General features: G+C 48.2%; 1 protein-coding gene across 1 annotated transcript; it reads right to left on the reverse strand.

Moving 5' to 3' along the window:
- Positions 1 to 440: 440 nt before the first annotated feature.
- Positions 441 to 10,291, reverse strand: LOC140724388 (E3 ubiquitin-protein ligase TRIM39-like). The gene is made up of 5 exons (XM_073038835.1): positions 10,184 to 10,291; positions 9,834 to 9,856; positions 9,627 to 9,745; positions 1,873 to 2,043; positions 441 to 1,270 (listed from the first exon to the last, which is right to left on the reverse strand). Exons 1-5 carry the CDS (start codon positions 10,289 to 10,291, stop codon positions 720 to 722), a joined length of 972 nt encoding a protein of 323 aa, XP_072894936.1. The 3' UTR covers positions 441 to 719.
- Positions 10,292 to 14,990: the final 4,699 nt, after the last annotated feature.

Raw genomic sequence — 14,990 nt, forward strand, 5'->3', positions numbered from 1 at the left:
GGACCATCACAAAATAAATGAAAATAAAAATAAATAAATCTGCAAAAAAAACAGATTCACTAAAGATTAAACAAGTTTGGGAAAGAGAACTTAATATGACCTTTGTTAATGAAGATGGTCAATTCTTCTTTAATATGAACCAATCAGTGTTTAATTCAATTTAAAATTGTTCACTGTTACTATTTAACAAAGGAGAGACTATCCAAAATATTTCCTAACATAGACAATTATTGCGATAGGTGTAAAACTGAAGTAGCCAATTTTTCACATATGTTCTGGTCATGTTCTTCATCAAAATCTTTTTGGAAATCTTTATTTTCTACAATTTCTAAAGCTCTGAAAATTAATTTACAACCTAATGTACAAACCTTTGATTTCTGTCTATACATGCAGTCCTCGCATGACCTTTATCCTCCTCCAACTCACTATCTGCTCTAACACTCTGGTTCCCCTCCCTCTGCAAATCTAGTTTAACCCCCTCCACCCGCCCCCCAGCAGCACTGCAAATCTACCCGCAACGATGTTAGTCCCCCTCCAGTTCAGGGGCAAACCGTCCCGTCGGAACAGGCCCCACCTTCCCGGGAACAAAGCCCAATTGTCCAGAAACATGAAGCCCTCCCTCCTGCACCATCTCCTTAGCCACGTATTTAGCTGCACTCTCCGCACATTTATATTTACAGGGACTTTACTCCTGACGCCGGTCCCGGGACCCGACCCGTTTACAGACCCGGAGCGGAACCGGAGCAGATTCTCAGCCACTGGTTTACATCCCAGGTCGCGAAGAAAGGATAAAGTTTCCCCGTGAATTTATTCCCAGTGAAGGTGTGGAGATGGGAGTTGGTCTCCGCGTTGTAAAATGAAACTGTCCCGGACTCGTAACTGAGATAAACTCCCACCCTCCCGGGGATGGGACCGGCAGCGAGACGGGACTCGGGGGAGGTGAGACCGGACACGTCATAATCCCGATGTAACACGTCACCATCCAGCCTGATGACCCAGAATCCGGTCTCCGGACTCAGACTGACCCGTCCCTTCCTCTCCACAGACTCTGCGGCGACTCCCAGACCCCAGTCCCGATTCCCCGTCACCTCCACCTCCCAGTAATGTCTCCCCGATGTGAATCCCTCCGATCCCAGCACACAAGCCCAGTATGTGAATCTCTTCCCGGTGTCAGGGAGATTCCTCCAGATCCCGGTCCATCTCACACTCTTCCGATCCTCAGACACCTCGAGCCACGGATGCGCCGTTTCCACATCCAGGGTGACAGAGACTGGGGGGAGAAGCAGAGAATTAGAGAGTCCCCGGGGATCGGGGGGAGACTCGGGCAGCGCGGCCCCGGGGATCGGGGGGAGACTCGGGCAGCGCGGCCCCGGGGATCGGGGGGAGACTCGGGCAGCGCAGCCCCGGGGATCGGGGGGAGACTCGGGCAGCGCAGCCCCGGGGATCGGGGGGAGACTCGGACAGCGCGACCCCGAGGATCGGGGGGAGACTCGGACAGCGCGACCCCGGGGATCGGGGGGAGACTCGGGCAGCGCGGCCCCGGGGATCGGGGGGAGACTCGGGCAGCGCAGCCCCGGGGATCGGGGGGAGACTCGGACAGCGCGACCCCGAGGATCGGGGGGAGACTCGGGCAGCGCGGCCCCGGGGATCGGGGGGAGACTCGGACAGCGCGGCCCCGGGGATCGGGGGGGACACTCGGACAGCGCGGCCCCGGGGATCGGGGGGAGACTCGGGCAGCGCGGCCCCGGGGATCGGGTGGGGTGTCTCGGGCAGCGCGGCCCTGGGGATCGGGGGGAGACTCGGACAGCGCGGCCCCGGGGACCGAGGGAAAGGCCGCTGGGCCTCAGGCGCGGTCGGCTGGCCGACACGAACCTTTGACTCGACAAAAGCAGATGAGCTCCCCAAGGGTTTTACGCTGGACGGAGAGCAGAGAGACCCCTGGCCCTTGACTCCTCAGACAGGGGAAACATCCTCCCTCACTCCTGCCTGTTGACCCCTGAAAGAATTTTGTGTTTCCATGAGATCTCCTCTCATTCTCCGAAACTGGGAACAGAGAACACAGAGCAGTACAGCACAGGAACAGGCCCGTCATTCAATGTTCACTTTCATTTGTGAGTGTGAAGTGGGGCAGTGTGATGGTTTGAGACAGTAAAGGAGGTGATAATGGGAACCAGTAGGGGAGAGATGAATGGCAGATTGAACCAGGAGGGGGAGGGGTGGAAAGCCTGTGGGTGAACTGTGTGTGTAGACGTAATGAGAAGCTAGAGGGGGCAAAGATGGCAGATGAGGATGACTTTGTCCCCTTTCCCACAACCCCATCCCCCGCAGCCCCTCATTAGGACAGGGGATGAATTTGCAGGGACCCTTAAGCAACACAGGTCTTGATGAAGTGTTTCAGTCTGAACCGTCGACTGTTTACTCTTTTCCATAGAAACTTCCCGGCCTGCTATTCCAACAATTTGTGTGTGTTACTCTGCTTTAAATATACTCTATTATTTGGCCTCCACAGCTGTGGATAAAGGAATTCCTCCTCATCTCTGTCCGAAATGGACATCCCTATAGTCGGAGGCTGTGCTTACCGTTCTCGACCCACCCACATCCTCCCAACATCAACTCTCTCCAGACAGGTGTCAGAGAGATCTGGCGAGACCCTTCAACAGGACCTGTGTAGCTTGGATTACCAGCATCTGCAGATTTTCTCCTGTTTGATTTTTAAAGCAGAAGTTAATAAGTAAACTTCTTGATTAGTCAGAGTCTCAAAAATTATGGGGAGGAGGCAGGAGAATAGGGTTGAGAGGGATAAGAAATCAGCTATTCTTCTGAACTCCCATGAGTACAGGCCCAGAACCATCAAACACTCCTCATATGTTAAATCTTTCATTCTCAGAATCATTCTTGTGGATCTTCTGGACCCACTCCAATGCCAGCACGTTTCCGATAGAAGGGACCCAAAACTGCTCACATTACTCCAAGTGTGGTCTGACCAATGCCTTATAAAACCTCAGCATTACATCCTTGCTCTTGTATTCTAATCCTCTCGAAATGAAAACAAACATTGAGTTTGCCAATCTTACCACTGACACAACTTCCCAATCCTCAGTCTTCCCACTAATTTTTGCTTCCTTGAATGCCCTCTCCTTTGCTTTTACTTTGGCTTTGACTTCTCTTGTCAGCCACGGTCACAACCTTTTTCCATTCGAAAATTTCTTCTTTTTTGGAATATATCTGTCTTGCACATTCCTCACTTCTCGCATAAACTCCAGCCACTGCTGCTCTGCCGTCCTCCCGCTAGTGTCCCTTTCCAGTCAAATTTGGCCTGTTCCTCTCTCATGACACTGTAATTTCCTTTACTCCACTGCAATACCGACACATCGGATTTCGGCTTCTCTTTCTCAAATTTCACAGTGAACCCAATCATGTTACGATCACTGCCTCCTAACGGGTCCTTCACCTCGATCTCTCTAATTACCTCTGGGTCATTACACAATATCCAATCCAGTACCTCTGATCCCCTAGTGGGCTCAACAACAAGCTGTTCTGAAAAGCCATCTCGTAGACATTCTACAAATTCTCTCTCTTGAGATCCTGTGTCGACCTGATTTTCCCAATCCACTCGCATGTTAAAATCCCCCACAATTATCATAACACTGCCCTTCTGGCAAGCCTTTTCTATTTCCTGTTGTAATTTGTAGTCCACCTCACTGCAGCTGTTAGGAGGCCTGTAGATAACTGCCATCAGGGTCCTTTTACCCCTGCGATTTCTTAGCTCAACCCAGAAAGATTCTGCACTTTCCAATCCTATGTCACCTCTTTCTAATGATTTAATATAATTTCTTACCAATAAAGCCACGCCACCCCCTCTGCCTACCTGCCTATCCTTCCGATACACCGTGTATCCTTGGACGTTCAGCTCTCAGAGACATGCATCCTTTAGCCACGTCTCAGTGATGGCCACAAAATTATACCTGCCAATCTGTGGCTGTACGACAAGATCATCCACCTTATTCCTTATGCTGTGTGTATTTAAGTATAACACCTTAAGTCCAGTATTTGGTACTTTTTGTTTTGATTGCACTGCAACTCATCCCAGTGGCTGCAAATTTGCCCCATCACCTGCCTGTCCTTCCTGACATCTTTACTGCTCACTATCTTAGATTTATTTCTGTTTTCCCCCTCCTCCACTCTATCATTCCGGTTTCCCATCCCCCTGCCAAATGAGTTTAAACCCTCCCTAACAGCTCTATTAAACATTCCCGCTATGGTTCAGGTGTAACCCGTCCTTTTTGAACATTCCCCCTGAAGAGATCCCAATGATCCAAGAATCTGAAGCCCTGCCCCCTGCATCAGTCTCTCAGCCACGCATTCATCTGCCTGATCCTACTATTCTTGCCCTCGCTAGCACGTGGCACAGGTAGCAATCCTGAGATTACTGCCCTGGAGGTCCTGCTTCTCAGCTTCATTCCTAACTCCTGGAAATCTCTCTTCAGGACCTCCTCCCTTTTCCTCTCTATATCATTGGTACCAACATGTACCAAGACAGCTGGCTGCTCGCCCTCTCCCTTCAGAATATTCTGGACCCGATTCGAGACATCCCGTACCCTGGCACCAGGGAGGCAAAACACCATGCGGGTATCTCTACCAAGCTCACAGAAACTCCTGTCTGTTCCCCTGACTATGGAATCCCCTATGACTACCGCATTCCTCTTCTCCCTCCTTCCCTACTGCACAACAGCGCCAGGCTCAGTGCCAGAGACCCGGTCACCGTGGCCGTCCGCCGTCAGGTCATCACCCTCTACAGCATCCGAAACGATATACTTGTTGCTGAGGGGGGCAGCCACAGGGGTGCTCTCCACTATCCGGGCATTTCCCTTCCCTCTCCTGACAGTCACCCAGTTTTCTGACCCCTGTAGCCTAGGGATGACTACCTCCCTGTAGCTCCTGTCTATCACCTCTTCATTTTCTCTAATAAGCAGTAGGTCATCAAGCTGCAGCTCCAGATCCCTAACACGGTCTCCGAGGAGCTGAATCTCGGTTCACCTGGTGCAGATGTGGCTATCAGGGAGGCTGGAGGTCTCCCAGGATTCCCACATCTGACACCCTGAACAAAGCACTAACCCTGCAGACATGCTACCTAATTCTACAAGAATGAAACAAAGAAAGATAGGTCTACTCACCCACCTACTTCGCCAAATACACAAACTATTTAAACCGTTAGCTAATGTGCCCTGCTGTTCCCCCGTCCGTCCGGGCCGATTTGCCAAGGGGAGAAAAAAAGAGTCGGTGCCTCGCTCTCGGCTCTTCCCGTTACCGCCTAAGGCCGTTGAGCCAAAGCCCTACACTCTGCTGCCACCCACTCCGCTGCCCGCTGTATAGGGTGGTCATCTTTTTAAACTCTCCGCACTGTCCTGCGCAGTCTCACCGTTCTTGTACGCAAAGTTTTTTTTAAAAAACTGCCTTCCTTCAGAATTTAGCTCCCACGGAGCTAGGGCCTTCTTGTCCCAATCTAAAAAAACACTTCAGTCCTGTATTCATCAGCCTATTCCACACTGTCCACATGAAATTCAGCAAGGCCTTTGATGTCGATGATAGACCACACTTGGAGTATTGTCTGCATTTCCGGTTCCCGAATATGGGGAGGATGTCATTACACTGGACAGGAGGCTTCAGGAGGATGTTACCAGGACTGGGGGCTTGGGTTAAAAGCAGAGAGTGGATAAGCTTGGGCTATTCAGCTGTAGTGTACGATGTTCAGGTATGAACCCTTATCAAGGTAAATAATTCATAAGGAGCTTAAATAACGTTTCTTTTTCCAAGAAATGGGAGTACAGAACCAGAGGCCTCGGATTGAAAGTGAGACGGGAAATTTTTCTGAGTGGTCTATCGGGTAACATTCTCATAGAGAGGGAGGTTGGTAAATGGAATTTGCCCTCAGACACTGTAGAAACAGGTAAAAATAAAATATTTTAAAATAAATTTGGGCTGGTACACAGATGGGAAATGGTTAGAGGGATGGGGGGTGGGGGGCAAACACACACAAATGGGCCATGCTCAAGAAGACATCTTAGTCTTGCAGATTGATGAAGTGGGCCGTGAGTTCAACATCCATCAAACCCTCCCAGATCATCCTCCTGAGGAATCTCACCCCGGAGTCTGTCTGTGAAGTGTTGATGTGACGTCACGTCAGAGGGCAGCTCAGTGCCACAGAACAGACAGACTGGGTAAGGACGGCAGATTTCAATCCTAAATGGGAATTTGTGCCTATTTCTGTGGCCGTGTGTCACACTCTGATTGTGTGTGTGTGTGTGTGTGTGTGTGTGTGTGTGTGTGTGTGTGTGTGTGACATATTGAAGCAGAGTGTGCACATTGAAGAATTTGTATGTTACAGTGTGTCATCACATGTCTGATGTGTGTTGACAATGTGTCACACTTGATTGAGTTGTTTAAATGAATAAATGACTGTCTTTGAGGAGATTAGTTTCCAGGTTGCTGAGGGAAATAACAACGTACATTGCTGAGGCTCTGACTACAATCTGCCAGTCCTTCCTGTGTATGTGTGTGAGGGAGCTTTGCCAGGCCGGTTATGCTGTGTGTGCTTCTCCCGAGATGAAATCTTGACCCATGTCAATGCTTGTTGGTGTGTCTGAGCTCATTCTCATGATGCTCCAATGTAGTGGTCTGATCACCATAAGACATAGGAGCAGAATTAGGCCATTTGCCTATCGAGTCTGCTCCGCCATTCAATCATGGCTAATACTTTTTTTCCCTCCTCAGCCCCACTCCCTGGTCTTCTCCCCATAACCTTTGATGCTGTGTCCAATCTAGAATCTAATAAAATCTGCCTTAAATACACACAACAAGTTCCACAAATTCACCAGCCGCTGGCTCAAATTTCTCTGCATCTGTTTTAAATAGACCCCCCTCTATCTTGAGGTAGTGCCCTCTTGTCCTAAACTCCACCACCATGGGAAACATCCTTTCCACATCTACTCTGTCTAGGACTTTCAACATTCGAAAGGTTTCAATGAGATCCCCCCTCATCTTTCTAAATTCCAGCGAGTACAGACACAGAACTATCAAACGCTCCTCGTATGATAACCCTCATGAAATTAACCTTCTGCAATGCCAGCACATCTTTTCTTAGATGAGGAGCCCAAAACTGTTCACAATACTCAAGGTGAGGCTTCACCAGTGCCTTATAAAGCCTCAGCATCACATCCCTGCTCTTGGATTGAATGCTATCTAAACCACAGATTAAAAGCCAGGAGCAACAGGCTCTGGGACAGCTTCTTCAACCAGGCCATCAGACTGATTAACTCATGCTGACACAACTGTATTTCTATGTTATATTAACCAGCCTGTTGTACATATTATTCATCATAAATTACTATAAATTGCACATTGCACATTTAGACGGAGATGTAACATAAAGATTTTTAATCCTCATGTATATGAAGGATGTAAGTAATGAAGTCAATTGAATTCAAATCAATTTCTTGTTTATTTTTTTCATCCCAATCATTCTTTCAGTTCCTCTCTGTAGATATTTTAAAGCTTCCCAATCCTCCGTCTTCCTGCTAATTTTTGTTTAGTTGTATTCCCTCTCTTTTGCCTTGACATTAACTTTTCTTCCCTTGTCAGCCACGGTTTTACTATTTTGCCATTTGAGTATTTATTTATTTTTGGAATACATCTAACCTTCACCTTTCTCAATTTCCCAGAAACTGACACCATTTCTGCTCTGCTCTCATCCCTGCCAGCATCTCCTTCCAATTTGCTTTGGCTAACTCCTCTCTCAGACCACTGTAATTTCTTTCACTCCTCTGAAATACTACAACGTCAGTCTTTACTTTCTCCTTATCAAATTTCAAGTTGAACTCAGTCATGTTGTGAGCACTGCTTCCTAAGGTTTCCTTTAACTACTCACCTCTGGTTCAATACATAACACCCAATCCAGTAGAGCTGTTCCCCGAGTAGGCTCAACGACAAACTGCTCTAGAAAGCCATCACATTGCATTCAACAAACTCACTCTCTTGAGATCCTTTACCAACCTGATTTTCCCAATTGACCTGCATGTTGAAATCTCCCATGATTATCATAACATTATACTTTTCATCAGCCTTTTCTATTTCCAGTTGTAATCTGTGGGCCTCAACCCACTGACTGTAGGGAGGCCTGTATATGACTGGTGTCAGTGTCATTTTTACTTTTGCAGTTCCTTACCTCAGCCCACAAGATTCAACATCTTCAATCCTATGTCACATCTTGCTGCTGATTTACCAGCAGAGCCACACCACCCCATCAGCCTTCCTTCCTTCCTCCGATACATTGTGTAACCTTGGACATTCAGCTCCCAACTACAACCATCCTTCAGCCACGTTTCCGTGATGGCCACAACATCATACCTGACAATCTGTAATAGTGCAACAAGATCATCCACCTTATTTCTCATACTCCATGCATTGAGATATAACACTTTGTGTACTGTATCTGCTACCCTTTTTAATTCTGCATCCCTAATGCACTGATACTCACCCTGCTGGCTGCAATTTTCTCCTCGCATCTGTCCGCCCTATCTGACAGTCTGACTGCACGCTATCTTTGCATTTTACCATCAGTCCTATCCCTTCACTCCAGTTCCAACCACCCCCCCCCCCACCAAATTAGTTTAAATCCTCCCCAACAGCTCTATCAAACCTCTCTGTGAGAGTATTGTCTCCCTCGGGTCCAGGTGCGACCCATCCCTTTTGAGCAGTTCATTCCTCCACCAGAACAGATCCCAATGATCCAAGAACCTGAATCCCTGTCCCCAGCACCATCTTCTCAGCCATGGTTTATCTGCCAAATTATCCTGTTTCTACCCTCACCAGCAATCCAGAAATTACAACCCTGGGGGTGCTGCTTCTGAGCTTTCTACCAAGCTCTCCAAATTCTATTTTCAGGACCTCTTTGCTTTTACTTCCTATGTAATCGGTCCCAAGTTGCAAAATGATAGCTGGCTCTTGACCCTGCCTCTCCAAAATGCTGCAGACACGATCCGAGACGTCCCTGACCTTGGCACCTAGGAGACAACATAGCATTCCGGTGTCTGATTCTTGTCCATAGATTCTCCTGTCTGTTCCCCGAATGATTGAGTCCCCGATCACTACTGCTCCCCTCTGCTCCCTCTACCAACAGTGAGATTTTCTGATCCAGAAGAGGGAATTCCTACGTCAGTCAGAGTCTGCAATCACAGTGCACGCAGGACTTGTGTATTTTCCTGACAATCCCGGTCACCACACTGATACCCGTTTTTATTCCCTATAATATTAATGTCAGTATTAAATTCCCAGCATCTGTGGTAGGATTCAAACTCATGTCCTGGTGTGTTAGTGCAGTGTGCCTGTGATCAGGACAGGGTGGTTCATCTGCCAGTCCCGTGTATTGGTTGTATTGTGACCCTGTGCTGGTGTGTTCAGGGGTCTGACATCTCCAGCTCACCATGTGACAGTGATACCTCCCAGTCTGTGGGGTTGATGTGGAATAAACTTCAGTTCCCCTTTAGTCCATTATTGCAGCCAATCCTTGCTTCAACTTATAACTTAATTGCGTTCATGAACAAGGAAAAATGAATCTTTGTAAATATTACCTCGCTTAATGGCATCAAGTGTTTCTCTCAGCACTGTGTTCAACAAATAGGGGTGAACGAATTTTCCAACCGGCAGGGCCTCATCTGTCACTGACAATTCCTGGATATCGTCATTAATCCTGTAAATATTAAACTGCTGGTGATAAACTGGAATTTTTGAACTACTTTACAAATCTGTGCAGGGTTTCAGTAAAGAGCATGTCCTACCTCCTCTTCCGACGAGCTTCCTCCTGAAATAAATAAAAACACAAATCTGATTAGACTTGGTCTTACTCTCCACATCGTTGACCGATTCATTGCAGTTTAATTTACGATTAATTATGCTGAAAATTCATCGCGTAAAGATTGTATGTTGCTGATAAATGATCGATTATCTGTCTCCGAATGTCATTAGTGGAGTGATTGGAGGTTCGTCATGCAAGGAGAACACTCTGTGTGAGGACACCAGCAGCGGCAATTGATTTGGTAGAATGGGCCGCTGTGCTGTGTTTATTTCAAATATACCACTGTTCATTTACTTCAATTTGACAGAAACAAATTAAAATTTAATCACTCACCTTGAGAAATATCACACCATCTATTTGATCTATCTGCTCCGTTAACTTCAAGATTTCCTCCTGAATAAACCTGATATTCTCTTGAATCTTTCGAAGGTTTTTCTCCATTGGATTAAGAATCCTCTTCTCTTCTTCCCTGAGATCCCGGAGTGAGCTCTGCTCTTTCTCAGTGATAATCCGGCGCAGTTCAGCAAACTGGGATGTGATGTGGGACTGAACGCTGTGTGACTGTTTCTGTCAAATGGAAGGTGAAGATTAGTTTACTGCATTGCTGTGTTGTATTTCATTATGACATAAAAGTGACCATTCGGTCCATTCAGGTCCATACTACTTCTGAGACATTCCCGTCAACCCCATTTCCTCACGCTTCCCTGAAACCTATTCTCCCTCAATGATCCATTAACTCCCACGTGATTCACATACACCCTCCCCCACCTTCACAGGGTTAATTGTAATTAACCATTCATCCAGCATGTCCTTGGGATGTGTCTGGCCACAGGGAGAACATGCAAACTCCACACAGACAGCACCGGAGATCAGGATCGAACCCAGGTCACTGGAGCTGCGATACCCGGCTATTCTGCATTAAATGGAGCAAAACTCGACAGTAACATCAGAAATTCCACTCAGGAAGCCTCACCCGAACTCCGGAAATCTTCTCTTTCTGTTGCTGCTCCTTTTCCTGGAAGTCTGATTTCTTTTTTGTGAGAGAGTCTAAGGAAGATTTTAGCTGATCCTGGAAGTCAGAGAGCGAAGGAAATAGAAACTAAGATGCATCAAAAGAAACAGGTGATCAAACCCGATTGTCTCACAAAATGCCGGAGGAACTCAGTGAGTCAGGCAGCATCTTTTCAGGGGAAATAAACAGTCGGTGTTTCGGGATGAGACCCTTCATCAGGACTGGGAAGGAATGCGGCAGAAGCCAGAATAAAAAGGTTGGGGATGAGAACCAGCTGACAGGTGACGGGTGAGACAACGTGAGGGGGAACGTGGGGGAGGGTGATGAAGTGAGAAGCTAGGAGGGGACAGGTGGAAGAGGTAAAGGGCTGGAGAAGAAGGAATCTAATAGGAGAGGACAATCGACCATGGAAGACACGGGAGGAACTGGGCTGTATGCGGCCCTGAATGGTGACGAGGGAGGAGTTAGGAGTCAGGTGTAGCACTTGTCCCGCTTGCAGTTGTCAGTGTCAGGAGGGAGATCAGTGTGGAGGAGCGAGTGGATCAGGGCGATACAGTACGGGGAGCGATCCGTATAAAGATCGGAGAGTTGCGGGGTGCGGAGGTGGGCTGTGGGACAGATAGATGCTAGAATCCCGTTGGAGATGGCGGAAGTTGCAAAGAATGAAGTGTTAGTTATGTAGGCTCGTGTGATGGTATGTAGGACAACGGAAATGTGTTAAGTATTAAATTAATGTTAGTTTCACCTTGTAGATTTTAACAGCTTCTTTAATCGGCATGAAGCGGTGCTCCCTGTGTTCCTGCGCGTCTCTACAGACCAGACAGATCAGTGTCTTGTCCGTTTCACAAAACAGCTTCAGTTCTTCCTCATGTTCCTCGCAGTGACGTTTACTTTCCTTCCCTTTCCGATTCAGGTGTAAATTTCGAACTTTTTCAGTCAGATTTGCTAAGGCCCGATTCACCCTGAGGGTGCGGTCAGCAAACACCTCTCTACATTCCGGGCAGGAGTTTCTCTCCTCCCTTTCCCAATACTGTGTGATACAAGAGCGACAGAAGTTGTGTCCACACTCCAGTGACACCGGATCGTTGAAGAAATCCAGGCAGATGGGACAAATTACCTCCTCGCTCAAACTCTCGACCTGTCCTTTCGAAGCCATGTTAACTCCCAGCACTTCCTGATTCAGAATGCTTTCACTTTCGGGGAGCTGCTGATCCCCTGCAGTACCGCGATTGTCCACTACGCGCGCTGCAGACTCGGGGAATGAACATTCTGCTGCTGGATGTGTTCAGTGGAAATTCTGGCCATTTCTATGTTTAGTGTGGGATCAAAAACACATTAAACTGGCAACAGATAAGAAAATGCGGCCATGGACTGTCTAAGCCCGGCTACGAGAGGAGGAGGGTTGGCCATATGGCTTGCAACCCCATCTCTTAAAAACCTAGAGAGACAAAAACGTCAACTGAATCTCCAAACGCCCCAAAGGCCCCATCCCTGCGGTCGGAAGGACATTCCCCTGGAAGTCCTGCGCTGAAAGGAGAAGCCATGTCCCCCCCTGGGGTGGTTCACTACTACAATAACAGTGAGGCTTCCTCAGCCAACCCGGCCTCTCCCTATCCAGTGTAGAAGATCCCTGTGGTTCCAATGGTGTCCCTGTAATCTGGAATGTGCCAGTAGGCAGTATTCCTGTACGACAGGGGTTCCCAAACATTTTTTTAATGCCAAAGACCAATACCAGTAACCGTGGACCCCAGGTTGGGAACCCCTGCCCTCCGGACATTTCGATTTGATGACAGGGCAACAAGTTTCGAGCGTCTTTCCCCGAGTTGATGATCTTCCAGCAGCACTCGCTGTCCGTTTTCGTATGCGTCCTGGGAACAGCCCGAGGATCAGTGAGCCTTCTGTCACGCAGCTGCTGTGGCACAGGCCCTTGCATCTTTGTCCACAGATCTTCGCCAGCTCACAGTCCGCAAAGAGGTGAGTGACCGTCTCGTCTCCACTGCAGTAATCTCGGGGCAGCGCGCTGTGGGAGTGATCTCCGGGCATGCAGCAAGGATCAGACTGGGAGGGCCCCTCTCGTCTCCACTGCAGTAATCTCAGGGCAGCGCGCTGTGGGAGTGATCTCCGGGCATTCAGCAAGGATCAGACTGGGAGGGCCCCTCTCGTCTCCACTGCAGTAATCTCGGGGCAGCGTGCTGTGGGAGTGATCTCCGGGCATGCAGCAAGGATCAGACTGGGAGGGGCCCTCTCTCCGCCAAACAGGTGAGGTCTTGGTGCCTGTTGGTGAGATCTGGTGATGAGCCATTCTGCCAGATGGTCTGGACTGTCTGCTCAGGGAACCACTCCACTGTGTCCATCCAGTCCTTCTCCTGCAGTAACTGCAGGACATTCCGTGCTGACCACTGTCTGGTGTTCTTGTGGTCAAAGCTGCTGGTCTGAAAGAACTGTCACCAGTTTCATTAACACAAGGTTCACATGGAGAAGCTTCCTGATTGAGACAGACACAGTCTCACAGGGTATTTACAGGGTAGGGGCAGGAATGATGTTTCTCCTGGCTGGGCAGTGGAACCAGGGATCACAGACTCAAAATCTGAGGTCACCTCAGGAGGACTGAGATGAGGAGAAATTTCCCCAACACAGTGCGGTAAATATTTGGAGGTTTCTCCACACGTTTCCTAAATTAAACGGACATATTCTGGGGCTCGGCGATGTTGGGAACGATGCAGGGAGGTGGCGTTGGGGTCAAAGATCAGCCATGTTCTGAGTGAGGGGCAGAACAGTGCAATGGGCCGAATGGCAACGCCTGCTCCTGTTTAAAATCAATAAAATGTTTTAAAAAGAAAGGACTATTCTGAGGAAAGGGTGGAATAGGCGCAACAAGCCGAGTGGCCAGGAATGCTCCTGTTTCTTATTTTCTAAATCACGATGTTGACCTTTCCGCCTTGTTTTCCCTTGGCCTTCAGCCTGTCGGATCGCACAGGGGAGCGGTGAGAGCTCCGGAGATCCATCAGCAGCCGCTGCGGTTATTTCATGTTCTTGTTATTTATCCTGTTTCTCCATATTTGCATTTGCACTGTTTGTTACCTTCAGCACTCTGGCTGATCTTTCACTGCCTGCTTCTGTTATCGTTACTATTCTATACTTTTTCTAAATATGTCCGCATGAAAATGCTTCTCGGGGTTGTATGTGCTGACTTATCTGTACTCCGATAATAAAATTTATTTTTAAATTTGAGTTTCGGGGATTTCCTTTAATTCTGAGAACAAACTGTGACTGACATCTCCAGCTCCTAGTAGCAGCCCGTCCTCACACACAAACAGCCAATCAGCGACCGGTGCTGGGAGAGAGATGCTCTCACTGGCTGCGAGCTGTCAGTGGCCGGGCCGGTGTTTGGAACCGGGACCGAGTGAGGCCGGAGACCGGGAGCTGCGCCTCGGATTTCGGCTGCACCACCGGCGGGTCGTGAATCCCTTCGAAGGCAGAGCTGAAGAGACTGGCGGAGATTCCGTGAGATGTTTCAGCTACACGAAGGGCGCCCGGCCTTTCCCCGCCGAGGATCGGGGCCTGTTGTCTCCCAGACTCGTCCCTTCCTGCTGGGAGACGGGAGCTGCCCCGCAGCGGCTGCTGATGGATCTCCGGAGCTCTCACCGCTCCCCTGTGCAATCCGAATGGCTGAAAACCAACGGAGAACAAGACGCAAAGGTAAACTCGTGCTTTAGAAAATAAGAAACAGGAGCATTCCTGGCCACTCGGCTTGTTGCGCCTATTCCACCCTTTCCTCAGAATAGTCCTTTCTTTTTAAATCTTTTTATTGATTTTAAACAAACATAAATGAAACATGAATAAAAGAGCTTGAGAGTACATAATTAATAGGTTAAGGTATAAATACAAATAGATGATAATAACCTCCCAAACTCATAGTGGTTACAAAAAATGGAGAAAATAAGAAACCCTCCCCACCAAAAAAATGAAAAAAATACCTAACCGACATGGGCCATTGCATTATATCAATTATACACAGTAGCGTCAATAACTCCGCACCTCCATCCAAATAATTAAGGACAATAAAAGTAAGGTTTAGGAAAAGTCAGTTTAGCTCATATGAAAATGTTGAATAAATGGTCTCCAAGT

The sequence above is a fragment of the Hemitrygon akajei genome, unplaced genomic scaffold (genome assembly GCF_048418815.1).
Source record: "Hemitrygon akajei unplaced genomic scaffold, sHemAka1.3 Scf000201, whole genome shotgun sequence".
Taxonomy (NCBI): domain Eukaryota; kingdom Metazoa; phylum Chordata; class Chondrichthyes; order Myliobatiformes; family Dasyatidae; genus Hemitrygon; species Hemitrygon akajei.